Genomic DNA, 18,350 nt, shown 5'->3' with positions numbered 1-18,350 from the left:
GGAACCTTTTAAATACCAAGGAACGGACAGAAGTCTGTGTGAGTCTTTCCACTGTCACTGAGATACGTGCCTGTGTAAACTGCTCCCCGCTTGCAAGCATTAAAGAATCACTCTTTACAACTTGTGTTCCAGAAGACTATTTTTGTCTGTTCATTAGAAAGCTCAAATTACAATTCTCAACTCTTCTGCCTCTGCTCCAGTGACCAAGAGATAATTTTTCCATCATATAAGACTTTTTAAAGCCCTTTTATGCACACTTTCAAAAAGTTCAGACTCTGCTTGAGAGAACTACCGATAATATTGCTCTTATAGCAGGTGTGATGCGTCAAAGAACTCTTAAAATCAATTACTGATGAAGATGAGTTGCATAAAAGCTGGACTTCAGCCTGAGGGATCCTGACGTTGCATTTTCATACTTTGGTAGTCTGTTTGTTAGTGACTTCATAGGTCATAAAAGCACTGTGATTGTCAGTTTAAACATTAACTTGCAGGACGAGAGTCGAGCTGACGGTTGGTGGCTGGACGTTGCTTTGAGCCGGACCTTTTTCTGTATACATCCAACATCCAGATATTAATATGAGCAACTTCGGGCAGATCCTGAAGGAGGTCGGAGCGTTTGGTTTGTTTCAGAAGCGTTTAGTGGCTGCATTGTGCATCCCCACCGTGTTTATAGCTTTTGATGTGATCAGTCAGGTGTTTACGAGCCTGAGCTTCCCACATCACTGTAACACGGACTGGATCTTGGAGCGTGGGCCAAACCTGACAGACGAGAGACAAAAAAACCTCACCCTCCCTGTGAACGAGGCTGGGAAGTATGAAAGCTGTGAAATGTTCACACCTGTGGATTTTAATTTGGAAATAATTGAAGCGTATGGGATCAACACTACAACTGGATGCATAAATGGATCCGACTTTGAGGTCTTCAATGGGGCCTCAAGCATTGTGACAGAGGTGAGAGACAGTTGTTTATTCACCACCAGAAAACACACCTAACTGTACCATTCAATGTATTTCTTGAGATGTATGTGAGCATACTTTTGTTTGGTTTATATTATTTGTTTTGTGTTATTTATATGTTGTTCACATTTACTTTTTATCCTTTCTAAGCCATCATACTGTTTTGACACATGCTGATGTTTAGCAATGGGGTGGTTCCACATATTGATACAAATCACCATATACAAAATGAAAGCAATACAATTTAAACTCAATAATATAAAGTACTCCATACTATACAACTATTATAATGACAGGGTTGATTTACAGCCACTCAATAGCAGCAACAATTGCAAAACCTTAGCAGCAGATCATGCTCACAACACTCTGTTAGGGATACAATTTGGTAGATTTAGAAATGATGGAATCACCACCACTGTTATGAAAGACCCTTTTTGTTTTTGACTGCCAATTTCAGTTATTAAACATCTCAAATACGGGCTGAGAAAAACAACACTTCAGTGTTCTGGTCTTCCCCTCTCACCTTCCTGTCACCAGTTCAACCTGGTGTGTGACAGAAGCAGCTGGATTGAGGTTTCCCAGTCCATCTACATGGCCGGTCTTCTGCTCGGAGCGCTGGTGTTGGGTCAGATGGCTGACAGGTGCACATTCACTCTCACCTTTACTACACATGTATACTTGAAAGTTAAGTTTCTGAACAGGTCGCTCTTGTGTTGAGTATGTTTTAGCACATACATATGATTGATTATGAGTATCTAGTTAGTTATTACCTGGATTGGTCTACTTACAACTAAGGTGGCGCGTGCTGTCTCAGGACCTCTAGTTACGAGCTTGTTTGCTAGCTGGCTAGCTAGCAAACAAGTCACAGCTAACTAGCTAAATACTCATAATCAATAATATGTATGTGCCAGCAAACTATGTTTATGATTTGCATACTAATGAGTGTTTATGTTGAAACAATGCTTTATAAATGTTGAATTAAGTGTTTACTTATGCTTTACTAATGCTAAATAGTGTAGTTATTATAAAGTGCTACCCATGTTTTGTATTGTCCTGAACTTATAGGAGGGAAAGATTCAAAGCTCAAGCACCAATGTAGCAGTTCTTCTCTTCTCTTTGTAGGTTCGGTCGACGTTTTGTGGTCCTGCTTTCACTCCTTCTACAACTGGTGTTTGGTGTCAGTGTTGCTTTCTCACCCAACATCTATGTTTATATTGTTCTCAAATTTCTAGGTGGCTTCTCCATTTCAGGCATTCTTATTAATGCATTTGTGATAGGTATGTAAAATGGTCACGACTGAAAAATCTGTCAGCGTCTGTATTTGAACCATTGGTAGTCAGGGCTTCATTTCTTCTTTTGGAAGGTTGTTGCATTTGAAGAGCATTATTGTTACAGTATTACAAACGGCGACAATATTCAACATCTAGCTATCACCTGGATTGGTCTACTTCATTGAGGTGGCGCGTGCTGTCTCAGGACCTCTAGTTAGTGACGAGCTGTCTAGCTAGCAAACAGCTGTGACTAGATAGCTTACTCATAATCAATAATATGTATGTGCCAGAAAACTATGAAACAAACTCAACACTTGTGCCACTGTCGGGCATCGCCCCCCATCACCATCGTATTAATGTTCTTTATCACTTTGTGTTGTGTCTATTTCCCTTTACTGTTGAGAAGATAACTGAGACTTTTGTTAGCTTTGAGGCACTGCTGGCCTTTCAATGTCATTTATAAATGCATTGTAAAGCATAAATTGTCACACAAAATATTTAACTAATACTTAACTAACGAGTAGGAACTAAATTAATGAATCATGAATTGCAGTATTAACACACGTTTATAAAGCACATGTTAACCATCATCTATACGTCCTTAATAATTGGTTTGCAATATATATTATTTAATTGGTTTGCAATATATATTACTTAATTTACAAATGAGGAATCTATCATTTATAATGTATGAAAACCCAATCATGAAATGCATAATAGTCAAGCTTATTAATCAAGAATAACATATTTATAACTGTGTTTATGAATTGAATACTAATGAGTTACCAATGAGTGTTCATGTTGAAACAATGCTTTATAAATGATGAATTAAGTGTTTACTCATACTTTACTAATGCTAAATCGTGTGTAGTTATTATAAAGTGTTACCAGGCGTGTAGGTATTAACTTGCATGCACACATTTTTCAACTAACTTCTTAAAAATAACATGGTATCATTGCTTTAAAGGTGGAGAGTGGAGCGATTCCTCCAAGTTTGCTTTCTGCACCATTATCTGCCACTCCTCTTTCGCTCTTGGACTGATAGTGTTGTCTGGCATCGCCTATTTGATCCCCAATTGGAGGATCCTGCATCTGGTGCTCTTCAGCCCTCTTGTCGTTGTCCTGGGAATCTTCTACTGGTCAGCAGCCTCTAAGACCACATGGATTTAATGTTTTATATGCAAATCTCAATTTGAACTGTATGGGGGAAAGAAAAGTTTATTTGAAACCTGTATGCCAATTAGGGTTCTTCCAGAGTCAGCTCGCTGGCTGGTCACCCAGGGCAGGAAGGAGGAAGCCATAAAGGAGGTCAGGAGGGCTGCCAAGGTGAACAGAAGGAAGGTCCCGGAAGATCTGCTTGACAAGGTGAGCTGCTTCAAACAAAGTCAAATCAAACACAATAAAGCTCTGAGATAAATATAAACTAACTTCAAAAGAAAATGACACCTGCATTGTTTAGCTGGAAAATGAGGGTACATCCAAAAGAGGAAGCATGTTGGACATCTTCAGGATATCGTATCTGAGAAAACGTGCCTTAATTATGAGCTACGTGTGGTGAGTATTCATTTTAACCACAAACTGCCACTGTGTCTACAGATATACCTTTGAGCCAGAGACAAACTTGCTTTTAACTTCACCATGGCGTTCGCACGATGGCTGCATCGCGTATCCTGCATCTGTTTGGAGCATTGGTTGTGCACATGCTCCGAAATTAAGTTATATGTTGTTTAAATATATGGTGATGAATTCAGTTCACGCCGCAGACAGTTTTCTACGTGAATGTGAGGTTAAGAAGCAAGTATATCTCGGGCCTTATAGTTGCACTAAATATATCTCTGCCATTCTGTTAATAGGTTTGGAACAAGTCTGGTGTACTATGGACTGAGCCTGAATGTAGGCAATTTTGGTCTGGATATCTACCTCACACAGTGCGTCTTTGGCTTAGTAGAATTCCCAGCACGTCTGGGCTGTTTGCCTGTTATCCAGCGCTTTGGGAGGAAAATATCTCTAGCAGTGATCCTGTTGTTTGGTGGTGCAGCTTGTCTTGGGATACTAGTTATTCCAAAAGGTAAATTGTTGTATAATAATAGCAGTCTGCTGTAATCTGCCTTGACCATATAATGTACCTGATTATTGATAACTAAGACAAATCCCTTTTTTTTTAAACAAAAATAAACAGTGATTCTTGCTACATCCAACTCAGACTTGTTTTGAACAAATATGTTTTTCAATTCATTATTTGTCCATCAGACCTTCCTGTGGTGGTAACCATCATAGCTGTAGTTGGAAAATTTGCCGCCACTGCCAGTTTCTCCATAGTCTATGTTTATACTGCAGAACTATACCCCACCACACTCAGGTAAGTTAGGTAGTGTTCCAGCTGTAAAACATAAAATCTGTTATTATACTCAATATTGGTGGAACATGCCATATTTGCCATTGTTACATGCTATGAGGTGCTAACAAGTCTATTGTCTACACTTGCAGGCAGAATGGTGTAGGTCTAAACTCCATGTATGCTCGTGTGGCGGGCATCCTCGCTCCGCTGATCAGGCTCCTGGAGGTCTACCATTACAGCATCCCCATGCTCATATACGGCATCGTCCCCATTGTTGCTGGGGGTTTATGTTTTCTCCTGCCAGAAACCCTCAATGTTGAACTCCAGGACCATGCTGAAGTTCTGTGAGTTGATGAACTATTTCACAAGAGAGTGCGTATTCCTTTATAAGAAACTCAGAGCAATATATAATAATATTTTTTGTTATTCATTACAGAAAACCTGAGAATGGCCCAAAGACGCGATCCTTCAATGAAGAGGAAAAATCTGGAATGAGCACAAAAATGTAATTTATATGGACATATATATATATATATATATATATATATATATATATATATATATATATATATATATATATATATATATATCAGAAATAAATAGTTTGCCTGCTCTCAACGGATTACTGGTAACAAGGATTTATTAGAGTTTAGTTACCTAAATGCAAAGCATCAATGGACTCATATTGAACTTGTAAATTATTACACATGATTTTATTTTTGTTACAATCTGTTTTCAAATGTTTTGCTACTGCAAAAGTTATAGACTGTACGATAACTGAGTTTGTATATGTATTAAATGATTAATTGTATTTGCTAATACATTAATTTTTTGAGTTTTATCTACTGAATGTAATTGTTGAATAATAAACAGTGTGTTGTTTTTCCTGATAAGGAGTGACCGCGAGTATATCTTTATGTTAATTTTCAACTTTAGGGACACCTTATTTAGATAGATAGATAGATAGATAGATAGATAGATAGATAGATAGATACTTTATTAATCCCCAAGGGGAAATTTGTTGTCAGAGTAGCAGCTTACAGACACAAAAATAAAATATAAAAACAACACGAATGAAAGATATATACAAAATAAAAATAAAATACAAATAACTGGGACGAAAGATATGTACAGCGCAGCGTGTATTAATTTAGGAAATTAAATTACATTTAAACAGTAGAGAAGTCCCAAAATGCAAAGTATGTGTAGTGTTGTTTTACTCGACACCACGGAGTAAAATCATTAAATCAAGAACATTTATTCTTCGACGAAGGAGCAGAGTCAGAATCACAACATTGTATACAGATTGTAATTCCTAGACTGTTCTCAGAAGGAGCGAAGGACTACCTTCTTAAATACGTATGTTTATCAATACATAGAGGTCCACATGACGTCTTCATGGCTCTATCATGAGCCCATGCCTGTCATCCGATAACTTGGCTGGTCAGGGCAAAAGCCACAAGGCCACAAGCCATATGTTCCTAAACAAAGACATACTGATACTTCAGCCTCATGACCCTATCAGAAGACCAGCCAAGGATGTGCGTAAGTATTTAACATGAGAGAGAGAGTTCAATCTGTAGTCACTGGCTTAATTAATGTGTATATGAAGTGTGTGAAGTGTAAATAAACATAAACGTGTACAGTGATTCATTAATCCACAAAGGATCTGGCAAGAGGTTGCTTATTGTTAAGTCTTATTGCCGTGTTCAGGAATGTTTTCCTGTAACGGTCCTTCTGCCAGCGGAGTGTGATGAATGTTTTTGAGAAAGTGCTCCGCTCACCCTGCAGTAGGTGGTGGAGAGGGTGGTCCGAGTTGTGCAACATGGACAATAACTTATTCAGTGTCCTCCTCTCCACCACCTGTTCCAGATACTCCTGCTTGCAGCCGATGATGGAGCCAGCCTTCTTAACCAGTTTGTTAAGTCTGTTGGTGTCACCGGCTCCAATGCTGCTCCCCCAGCAGACAATGGCGAAGTACAGAGCACTGGCCACAACCGACCGGTAGAACATCTCCAAAATCTTGCTGCAGACATTGAAGCATTGAGCTTCCTCAAGAAAAAGAGTCGACTCATCTCCTTCTTGTAGACAGCATTGGAGAGAGGGCAAGCTCAAATCGTGGCACCGGCAGGTGCCGTAGGAGCGAAGGCAGGTGCCGCGGTGCCGGAAATGCCTCTACGAGCTGCCACTACTTTAGAGGCAGTATTTCTGGTGGCACATCTCAGGTGGCGGGGCACTTACGAGTTGCCACTCATGTGCCACTAGTTTTTGAGGCAGCTGCCTGTGTTTTGAGAGAGTGGTGCCGCAACTTGCTTAAGGTCCTGGAAGGTATATAATATGTGACGATACGTTAAGGTCGTGGAAGGTATTATAAAACAAACCCCCTGCAAAGCAGCAGGCCCGGACTCCGTCTCCCCCTCCACCCTGAAGCACTGTGCTGATCAGCTGTCTCCGGTGTTCACAGAGATCTTCAACACCTCCCTGGAGACATGTCACGTTCCAGCCTGCTTCAAGGCCTCCACCATCATCCCCGTCCCCAAGAAACCCAGGATCACAGGACTCAATGACTACAGGCCCGTCGCCCTGACCTCTGTGGTCATGAAGTCCTTTGAGCGCCTGGTCCTGTTCCACCTCAAAACCCTGACTGACCCACTCCTGGACCCTCTGCAGTTCGCCTACAGGGCCAACAGGTCTGTAGACGATGCTGTCAACATGGCCCTCCACCACATTCTCCAGCATATGGACTCCCCAGGAACCTACGCCAGGATCCTGTTCGTGGACTTCAGCTCTGCCTTCAACACAATCATCCCGTCTCTGCTGCAGGACAAGCTCTCCCAGCTGCACGTGCCCGACTCCACCTGCAGGTGGATCACAGACTTCCTGACTGACAGGAAGCAGCACGTGAAGCTGGGAAAACACGTCTCAGGCTCTCGGACCATCAGCACCGGTTCCCCCCAAGGCTGCGTTCTTTCCCCGCTGCTCTTCTCCCTGTACACCAACAGCTGCACCTCCAGTCACCAGTCCGTCAAGCTCCTGAAGTTCGCGGATGACACCACCCTCATTGGACTCATCTCTGGTGGGGACGAGTCCGCCTACAGGCGGGAGACTGACCACCTGGTGACCTGGTGCAGCCAGAACAACCTGGAGCTCAACGCTCTGAAGACAGTGGAGATGGTTGTGGACTTCAGAAAGAACGCAGCCCCACCCGCCCCTCTCATCCTGTGTGACTCCGCTGTTGACGCTGTGGAGTCCTTCCGCTTCCTGGGCTGCATCATTTCCCAGGACCTCAAGTGGGAGCTGAACATCAGCTCCATTACAAAGAAGGCCCAGCAGAGGATGTTCTTCCTGAGGCAGCTGAGGAAATTCAACCTGCCAAAGAAAATGATGGTCCAGTTCTACACTGCCATCGTTGAGTCCATCCTCTGCTCCTCCATCACCGTCTGGCACGCCGCAGCCACTGCCAAGGACAAGGCCAGGCTGCAGCGCATCATCCGCTCTGCGGAGAGGGTGATTGGCTGCAATTTGCCATCCCTCCAGGACTTGTTCACTTCCAGGACACAAGCAAGGAAGATCGCAGCTGACCCCTCTCACCCTGAACACAACCTGTTCGAGTCCCTTCCCTCTGGCAGGGGGTTGAGGTCCATCAGGACCAAGACCTCACGCCACACCAACAGATTCTTCCCGTCGGCAGTCGGGCTCATCAACAGAGCCCGGGTTCCCCAATGACTGATTCTATCATCACAGGACTATTCTCGGACAATTCTTTCGGACCATTTTTTTTTTCTTCCTTTCACTCCTCTTACCGGTCACTCCACTGCACACTTCATATTTAAACACTCATGCCACATACACTTAACTTTAACTTAACTTAAACACACATGTCACTTTAACATACACTTATATTAATGTTATCTGTTGTCTGAGCACTTTATCTTTATCTATAATTGATTTAAACATCATTGCACTGTTGCTGTTGTTGGCTGTTGATTGTTGTTTGTCTCGTCTAATGTCTAATGTATGCACCTTCCGCCTAACAAAATTCCTCGTTTGTGCAAACATTCCTGGCAATAAACGGTTTCTGATTCTGATTCTGATAACGGACTGAGGGGAATGTTATGTTATGAATGTTATGTTCAGGAGGTCAGTGAACGTTTCATGAGCTGGGTAGCTGTGAAGCATGCCTGTGATTGGAGAGCGAGGGAGGGGGTATGTTGTTGTGTGTGTGTTACGAGCTGTTCGGAGCAGTGTCTATGACCCGGAGCAGAGGTGAAGCTGGTTGAGAGGTTTTCACGGGATTCTACTGTTGTTTTTGCGTAGGCTACAGCCCACAGTAGCCTGTTCTATTGTTCCCGTAATAAACACACTATAAGCCATCTAACGTCTCATAGCTTTCCTGACCCAGGGTCGCTACAGTATATATAATATGTGACAATACATTAAGGTCCTGGAAGGTATATATAATATGTGACAACACATTAAGGTCTCGAAAGGTATGACTGTTGGTAGTTGTAAAAATAATAATGAAGAATAATCAGGGAAACCTTGCAAATTAATGCAAAAACCACATGATGGAAATGCTACTTCTAGGGAGGTCAACATTGGCGACTGAAATCCTTAAACTATGCATCTGGACATCTCGCCAGATGCCACAAATGTTTTTCTTTGTATTTGATTATTCTTTATTCAAGTGTAAAAATATTGTACATGGATTTATATAAATGTAAAAATATATGTAAGAAAATTGTTCTGTTACTATGACATAAATCCATTTAATTTAGGGTTAAGAAACCCACATTACTCTATAAAAGATCAAACTTAAAACAGAAGAAAATAGCAAAGACAAAGATTACACGCACGTTATTATGGTGCAGTGGTTCTGAACTGCTTAAGCGAATATTAAATAAATAAAAAAGAGGGGAATGAAGCAAACTATCACAAATAGTCCGTCGTGTAAATTCATGCAAGTAAAGCGTGTTGTGAGAACGCAGTATTGAGGAGTGTGAGTACGGCACTATGCTGCATTCAAAATTCCCTTCAAAATAAAAGACCCGTGACTCACTGAAAACGGGACTCACTGAAAACGGGTCTGACACAAGTTCTCTACGAGGTGCGCCACTAGTTAAAAACTAGTGGCAACTGCTCCGGCACGGCAGCTCGTAGTGGAAGCTCGCAGCACCTGACATGCCACCGGAAATGCTGCTTCTAAAGTAGTGGCAGGTCGTAGAGGCACTTCCGGCACTGCGGCACCTGCCTTCACTCCTGCGGCACCTGCCTTCGCGGGACCCACAGGTCCCGAGCTGCAGCGGCAGGTGCCTCCCGTGCTGCGGCAGGTGCTGGTGCCGCGATTTGAGCTTGCTCCTACTGCAGCGTTGATGTTGGCCTACCAGTTCAGTCGGCTGTCGATGGAGACACCCAGGTACTTGTACTCCTCCACCATGTCCACATCCTCTCCCAGAACATTTAGAGGTCTAGGAGCCGTTGTCTTCCTCCTGAATTCGACCACCATCTCTCTGGTCTTGGCCACGTTCAGAAACAGGTGATTTGTGACCAATCAGAAAGAGAAGGTGGTGGTTTGCAGAACAGACTTTGAAGAGCATTCCTGATAAAACCCTTTTATGCTCACTTTCAGGGTATCAAGTTTAGACTCTGCTTGAGAAAACTACTGATAATATTGCTCTAAAAGCAGGTGTGGTGCGTCAAGGAACTCTTAAAATCAATAACTGATGAAGATGAGCTGCATAACAGCTGGACTTCAGCCTGTGGGACCCTGACGTCACGTTTTCATACTTTGTCTGTTTTCTAGCAACTTGGGATGTCATAAAAGCACTGTGATTGTCAGTTTAAACATTAACTTGCAGGACGAGAGTCGAGCTGACAGTTGGTGGCTGGACGTTGCTTTGAGCTGGACCTTTTTCTGTATACATCCAACATCCAGATATCAATATGAGCAACTTCGGGCAGATCCTGAAGGAGATTGGAGCGTTTGGTTTGTTTCAGAAGCGTTTAGTGGCTGCATTGTGCATCCCCACCGTGTTTATAAGTTTTGATGTGTTCAGTCAGGTGTTTACGAGCCTGAGCTTCCCACATCACTGTAACACGGACTGGATCTTGGAGCGTGGGCCAAACCTGACAGATGAGAGACAAAAAAACCTCACCCTCCCTGTGAACAAAGCTGGGAAGTATGAAAGCTGTGAAATGTTCACACCTGTGGATTTAGATTTGGAAATAATTGAAGCGTATGGGATCAACACTACAACTGGATGCATAAATGGATCTGATTTTGAGGTCATCAATGGGGCCTCAAGCATTGTGACAGAGGTGAGAGACACTCATTTATTCACCACCAGAAAACACACCTAACTGTACCATTCAATGTATTTCTTGAGATTTTTTTGTTTGGTTCATTTAATTTGTTTTGTGTTATTTATATGTTGTTCACATTTACTTTGTATCCCTTCTAAGCCATCATACTGTTTTGACACATGCTGATGTTTAGCAATGGGGTGGTTCCACATATTGATACAAATCACCATATACAAAATGAAAACAATACAATTTAAACTCAATAACAAAGTACTATATAACTATTATAATGATAGGGTGGATTTACAGCCGCTCAATAGCAGCAAACATTATAAAACCTTAGCAGCAGAAAAGGCTCACAACACTCTGTTAGGGATACAATTTGGTAGATTTAGAAATGATGGAATCACCACCACTGTTATAAAAAAACCCTTTTTGTTTTGGACCACCATTTTCAGTTATTAAACATCTCAAATACGGGCTGAGAAAAACAACACTTCAGTGTTCTGGTCTTCCCCTCTCACCTTCCTGTCACCAGTTCAACCTGGTGTGTGACAGAAGCAGCTGGATTGAGGCTTCCCAGTCCATCTACATGGCCGGTCTTCTGCTCGGAGCGCTGGTGTTGGGTCAGATGGCTGACAGGTGCACATTCACTCTCACCTTTACTACACATGTATACTTGATAGTTAAGTTTCTGAACAGGTTGCTCTTTACTTTTAAGTCCACTGATCATCAATAAAAGTTGTTTATTAAACATGTGGAGTATTAATATAGCAGCAAACAACTAATAGCTATATATGTGAAAGATATAGTGGAGTAATGGTGTCCGAAGCAGAGAATAAAGTTGCTCTCCCTCTAATACCCCCTCAAGTAAACACTGTTAGCTCTTTCTGTTTCCCCTGTTTGTGCTGCTATGTAGGAAATAATTAATCATAGATATGCTCCTGATTTCAAATGTAGCACCTTTTAACAATTCATGAAACACTCTTATACATGCAGTCTATCTGTTAACATATTTTTGATTGTCCTGAACTTATAGGAGGGAAAAATTCATATGCATCCTTACACAAAACTCAAGCACCAATGTAGCAGTTCTTCTCTTCTCTTTGTAGGTTCGGTCGACGTTTTGTGGTCCTGCTTTCCCTCCTTCTACAACTGGTGTTTGGTGTCAGTGTTGCTTTCTCACACAACATCTATGTTTATATTGTTCTCAAATTTCTTGGTGGCTTCTCCGTTTCAGGCCTTCTTGTCAATGGATTTGTGATAGGTATGTAAAATAGTCATGACTGAAACTTCTGTGAGCGTCTGTTTGTGTGACCTGTCTTCATTTCTTCTTTAGGAAGGTTGTGGCATTTGAAAAGCATTCTTGTTACAGTATTACAAACGGCGACAATATTCAAATTAGATGTCTTTACATTGATAAGGATCTGCCACAGTATCTTTTTCCTACTGTCACTGAGGGCTGAAAAAGTCAGACACTCCCAAGCATCATTAAGGGATTGGTAGATTTGACTGACAGTTACAGAGGGAATATGTGTCCTTTATAACCTGATACACAAAGTGCCTTCATTTGCAAAGGGAGTTATTTTTGTACAATTCAAATAAAAGCCACTAATGGTGACAAGTTGCAACTCCTTCTGCCTTTCAGAAGCAAACTTTTTTACAAGGCGTGTAAGTATTAACTTGCATGCACATGTTTTACAACTAACTTCTTAAAAATAAAATGGTATCATTGCTTTAAAGGTGGAGAGTGGAGCGATTCCTCCAAGTTTGCTTTCTGCACCATTATCTGCCACTCTGCTTCCCCCCTCGGACTGATGCTGTTGTCTGGCATCGCCTATTTGATCCCCAACTGGAGGATCCTGCATCTGGTGCTCTTCAGCCCTCTTGTCGTTGTCCTGGGAATCTTTTACTGGTCAGATCACATGGATTTAATGTTTTTAGATGCAAATCTCAATTTTAACTGTATGGGGGAAAGAAAAGTTTATTTGAAATATATATGTCAATTAGGGTTCTTCCAGAGTCAGCTCGCTGGCTCATCGCCCAGGGCAGGAAGGAGGAAGCCATAAAGGAAATCAGGAGGGCTGCCAAGGTGAATAGAAGGAAGGTCCCAGAAGATCTGCTTGACAAGGTGAGCTGCTTCAAACAAAGTCAAATCAAACACAATATCTGATATAAATATAGACTTACTTTAAAATAAAATTACCCCTGTATTGTTTAGCTGGACAATGAGGGTACTTCCAAAAGAGGAACCATGTTGGACATCTTCAGGATATCGTATCTGAGAAAACGTGCCTTAATTATGAGCTACATGTGGTGAGTATTCATTTGAACTACAACCTGTCGCCGTGTCTACAGATATACCTTTTAGCCAGAGACATACTTGCTTTTAACTTCACCATGGCGTTCGCACGATGGCTGCATCGCGTATCCTGCATCTGTTTGGAGCATTGGTTGTGCAAATCTTCCACCATTAAGTTATGTATTGTCTAAATACAGTGGCGGGCCGTGCATTTTGGACCTAGGCCTTCAATGCCGTCTGATATTTGTTTACATAAACATGCGCATGACAAGATACTGCGTTATTAACGGACAATGCTTGTAGTTCACATCAACAAGAACCAGACACATTTAGTTATGTATATTTAGTTATGTTTAGTTATGTACACATTTAGTTATGAGGGTTCATCTTGCACCTATAATTCACTTTATTAATAAAACAACAACACAATGCTACTTAGTTTGCGCAAGATGGCAAACACTTTTAATCTCGTTCTACACTTCACTAGAACATTTCCTCTCCTTACGTTTTTCCCTTCACAATAAAAGCCCCAGAAACTTACATCAGAACACTGCTTCGTAGAGAACTGTCCAAGTACTTGATATAATAGCTTTGCCAGAGCTGCCAACTTTTCAAATAACCTTGGAGTGAGATTTTGTCGGGGGTGACCAAAATTTAGCCGCACACGCAGCCACACAAGTTGGTGGCTCAAATATCAGGAAATTTGAATTAATTTGGCGTTGAACCCATGTTGTACCTATATTGTACCCTACATTTTGATGGTTTGTGGGGCCTAAAGTCGTTGATAGGGGCGGCCTACTGGAGATGGACAACATTGGTTACATTCTGTGAAGCAAAGACATAGCTGATGGTCCACCCCCAGGACATTTTGGTTTATATAGATGTTATTTCATTCATTCTAGTGGATTTTTGGGTGGTATGCTAAAGATGTAGCCTGGTACCAGCCAAACTTAGCCCCGCCCACAACACTTGAGGTCTGAAAGTTCGGTCTGGCACTGCTCCGTTGGGGAGAAATTATCCAAAATCAAAAATTGTTCGGACCAATCAAATTGTCAGGGCGGTCTTTATACGAGGATGGACAGATGTACAGCAACGTAATCAACCACGTCACCAAAGAGCGCTTGGGAACCACATGTCATTAACATACCTTAGTCCAGGGGTGGGCAATTCATTTTCCCAAGGGGCCACATGAGAAATTTGGACCGTTGTGGAGGGCCGAACCAATAGTCTGAATTTAATTCAATTAACTCAATATGAATGTTATTACTTTATTAAAAAACTGTAAATTATATTGTTTTGAGCTGCTACTGGTAAGAATACATGTTGAAATAAGGCTATGAAAATAAGTCAACAAAAATGCAAACCGTACATTAAATATGTATGTTAAAGACCAGCAATTTATTAACTTAACTGAACTTATAAAACATCAAAAGCAATAAGTGCTTTTGATGTTTTCCAGTTCAGTTGTTCTTACTCGGTGAGAAAAGTCCAGTCTGTGTTGCTTGAACAAGAGCATGAAGTCTGGTTGAATGAGGTGGAGATGTGACAGCTGACAGGTATCAGTAAGAGAGGATCTGATCTGTTGAACTTCATCACTAGAATGTTTGTTCTCATGTAGGTAGATCCAAAGAGAACCAACATCTTCTGAGCATCTTTCCTCATGTGAGGAATGTTCTCCTCTTTGAGAGAAGAGTGAAGATCCTGACTTAAAGTGCTCTGCCATAGTGGATCAGACCGCAGGTCAGATCCGCGGCGGCTTTGCGCGATTAATTTTCAATCTGGAGGCGGAGACTGCAGCGCGAGGCTCCTTGGGAGGCGGGGGTCTCGCGACAGAAACTGCAGAACAATACGCTTTTACTTTAGTCTCCAAGTCGGCAACACTGCCCGTAGTGAGGCTGCATAAGTGCGCGCGCGTGTGCGTGCACACATAAATAAATCGCCTTCAAAGTAAAAGCAGTGCCGTTTGTATTGCATTCATGGCGTGCACCTTATTTATTTATTTTTCATTTTTGATTGACCTCACGCGGGCCAGACTGGGAGAGCCGCGGGCTGTAAGATGCCCAGGTCTGCCTTAGTCTCTGCGCCTCCTGAGTTTCTCCCGCGGTTGTGTCTGTTTGAAAATCTTCTTCTGTTGCTATCTTCGGGACTCTTTGGGGTAAATAGGATGTCTATGCAGCGAATAGGTTTACAGATGCGCTCCTTAGCACCACCTATCGTCGGGGAGTTAGAAAAGGAACGAACGCGCCTCGGCCCAAAATCAGAATTTTTTTTTTGCCGTGAGAAATTGGTTGTGTGGTGTGAGTGCGTGTGAAAACATGCAAAAGTGTGTGTCACACGGCGAAACCGTGAGAGTTGGTGGCTCAGGCTTAGCATTACAACAAAACTTGACAAAACAATCCAAACTGCGGCTCTGAAGCACCGCACCTCTCTGCAGCCGCAGAAGCACCCAAACTCCCAGCTGTTCTCCCAGCGCCGTCTCTCAGCTAGCTACACCGCCGGCACCCACCGACGATGCCACCACGCCCGAGGTGCCGAGGTGGCTTGAAAAACATTACATTACATTTCATTTAGCTGATGCTTTTATCCAAAGTAACTTACAGGTCTAGCAGCGAGCGCTCTCCCAACACCTCCACGCCGCGAGCTAGCTTAGCTTAGCTTGCGAGCTAGCTTAGCTTAGCTTGCGAGCTAGCTTAGTTTAGCTTGCAAGCTAGCTTAGTTTAGCTTGCAAGCTAGCTTAGTTTAGCTCGCGAGCTAGCTTAGCTTAGCTGTGGAGGTGGGACCCAGCAGAGAGCCAAGCAGGGTGGAAAAAACAAACACAAAAAGCAGAAAAAGCTGTTCACTCACACGATGATGTTCACTTAATCTGCAAAGGCCTGCTTGCTTTGCGGACAGAGACACAGGAGAGAAACAATCTGATTGGATAAAACTCTTCTTAAAACCAGCTGCAGGCTGAAGGCTGGAAGGAGAGCAACAGAGGAAGACAGGAGCTGTGCAATGAGAACATTAGCTGATTGCAAAAAAAAATTATAATACATATAGTGTATTTGTGAAAAACAATTAAACTATAAAATAGCTATAACTTTGTGATTCTGTTTAGGCCAGCAGTGAACGCTTAGCAGGCCCTGACGGCCCACCACTGTCTAAATATATGATGATGAATTCAGTTCACGGCGCAGACAGTTTTCTACATGAACGTGCGGTAAAAAGCAAGTATATCTCGGGCCTTATAGTTGCACTAAAGATATCTCTGCCATTCTGTTAATAGGTTTGGAACAAGTCTGGTGTACTATGGACTGAGTCTGAATGGCAATTTTGGTCTGGATACCTACCTCACACAGTGTATCTTTGGCTTAGTAGAATTCCCAGCACGCCTGGGTAGTTTGCCGGTTATCCAGTGCTTTGGGAGGAAAATATCTCTAGCAGTGATCCTGTTGTTTGGTGGTGCAGCTTGTCTTGGGATACTAGTTATTCCGAAAGGTAAATTGTTCTGATTCTTGCTACATCCATCTCAGACTTGTTTTGAACAAATGTGTTTTTGTCTGATTTATGATTTGTCCATCAGACCTTCCTGTGGTGGTAACCACCATAGCTGTATTTGGAAAATTTGCCGCCACTGCCAGTTTCTCCATAATCTATGTTTATACTGCAGAACTATACCCCACCACACTCAGGTAAGTTAGGTAGTGTCCCAAGGATAACATCTGTTATTATACTCAATATTGGTGGAATATGCCACGTTTGCCATTGTTACATGCTATGAGGTGCTGACAAGTCTATTCACTGGCAGGCAGAATGGTGTAGGTCTAAACTCCATGTGTGCTCGTGTGGCGGGCATCCTCGCTCCGCTGATCAGGCTCCTGGAGGTCTACCATTACAGCATCCCCATGCTGATATACGGCATCGTCCCCATTGTTGCTGGGGGTTTATGTTTTCTCCTGCCAGAAACCCTCAATGTTGAACTCCAGGACCATGCTGAAATCCTGTGAGTTGATGAACTATTTCACAAGAGAGTGCGTATTCCTTTATAAGAAACTCAGAGCAGTATATAATAATATTTTTTGTTATTAATTACAGAAAACCTAAAAATGGCCCTAAGATGCGATCCTTCAATGAAGAGGAAAAATCTGAAAAGAGCACAAACATGTAATTTATATGGACATATATATCCATCAGAAATACATAGTTTGCCTGCTTTCAATGGATAACTGGTAACAAGGATTTATCAGAGTTTAGTTACCTAAATGCAAAGCATCAATGGAATCATGTTGAATTTGTAAATGATTACACACAATTTAATTTTTGTTACAATCTGTTTTCAAATGTTGTGTTACTGAAAACGTATTGACTGTATGATAACTGAGATTTGTAAATGTATTAAATGATGCATTGTATTCGCTAATACATTTACTTGTTTGAGTTTTCTCTCCTGAATTTAATTGTTGAATAATCAACATTGTGTTATTATTCCCTCTGTATGTACTTCTATTGCAACAAGGTGAATAATTAGGCATTTTGATATTGCACAGTTTAAACATCAAATCAGTTTTGTTAATCTTTTAGTAGTTTGTCTGCGCAACTGTAATGTCTTTGACACGTAACGTTAGTGACTAAATTGTGAGCATAGGGAAACATTGAGCAGCAACAATAACAATATATGTATCTTTACCTTGAATTAAAAACTTCAAATTAATGCTAATGTTGCTCCATGTCTGCTGTAACCTTTGTTGCAACTTGAGACACACGTTGGACATTTATATGTTTTAACATACAGCAGGTGAAACATATACTGTACTTGGGTACTACAAACAGAGGCTAAAAAACAAAACACACACATCAAATTGTTGCATCATATTTTATAGTTGGAAGGTTGTAATACATTGATTTACACCCACAAAGATAGCATTTCTTTGTACACTCATTAAATTGGATTAGCTAGAATGTTGTGTCCTGTCCACTGTATCAGTTAGAAATGTTGTAGACCACAGTATCAACATGACAGGTAGACATTTAACTGGTGGAATAAAGTTCATGAGCAAGCCCCACGGGACCTATATAGGTCCTTTTTTAAGATTTTAATTAAACTGTGTAAAACATTACAATAATCATGAACAAATATATTGATGCTACACATCAAATTAAACAAGAGAACCTGGGCTACAATAATCAGTCAGTCATTTCA

General features: G+C 41.7%; 2 protein-coding genes across 2 annotated transcripts; both read left to right on the top strand.

Annotated features, from left to right (window-relative positions):
- Positions 1-576: 576 nt before the first annotated feature.
- LOC306750780 (solute carrier family 22 member 13-like) lies at positions 577-4,914 on the top strand (the record flags this gene model as incomplete). Its single annotated transcript, XM_079234254.1, has 9 exons — positions 577-951; positions 1,495-1,598; positions 2,080-2,234; positions 3,196-3,367; positions 3,473-3,593; positions 3,688-3,782; positions 4,082-4,296; positions 4,479-4,587; positions 4,716-4,914. 9 exons carry the CDS (start codon positions 577-579, stop codon positions 4,912-4,914), a joined length of 1,545 nt encoding a protein of 514 aa, XP_079090380.1.
- Positions 4,915-10,509: 5,595 nt separating this feature from the next.
- Positions 10,510-17,157, top strand: LOC306750779 (solute carrier family 22 member 13-like; the record flags this gene model as incomplete). The annotated part of the gene is made up of 9 exons (XM_079234253.1): positions 10,510-10,884; positions 11,408-11,511; positions 11,982-12,136; positions 12,613-12,784; positions 12,880-13,000; positions 13,091-13,185; positions 16,437-16,648; positions 16,734-16,842; positions 16,959-17,157. The coding sequence occupies 9 exons, from the start codon at positions 10,510-10,512 to the stop codon at positions 17,155-17,157; spliced, it is 1,542 nt and encodes a 513-aa protein (XP_079090379.1).
- Between the last annotated feature and the right edge of the window lie 1,193 nt (positions 17,158-18,350).

Source organism: Taurulus bubalis, assembly GCF_910589615.1.
Source record: "Taurulus bubalis genome assembly, chromosome: 18".
NCBI lineage: Eukaryota > Metazoa > Chordata > Actinopteri > Perciformes > Cottidae > Taurulus > Taurulus bubalis.
This window is presented reverse-complemented; position numbering and strand designations above follow the sequence as displayed.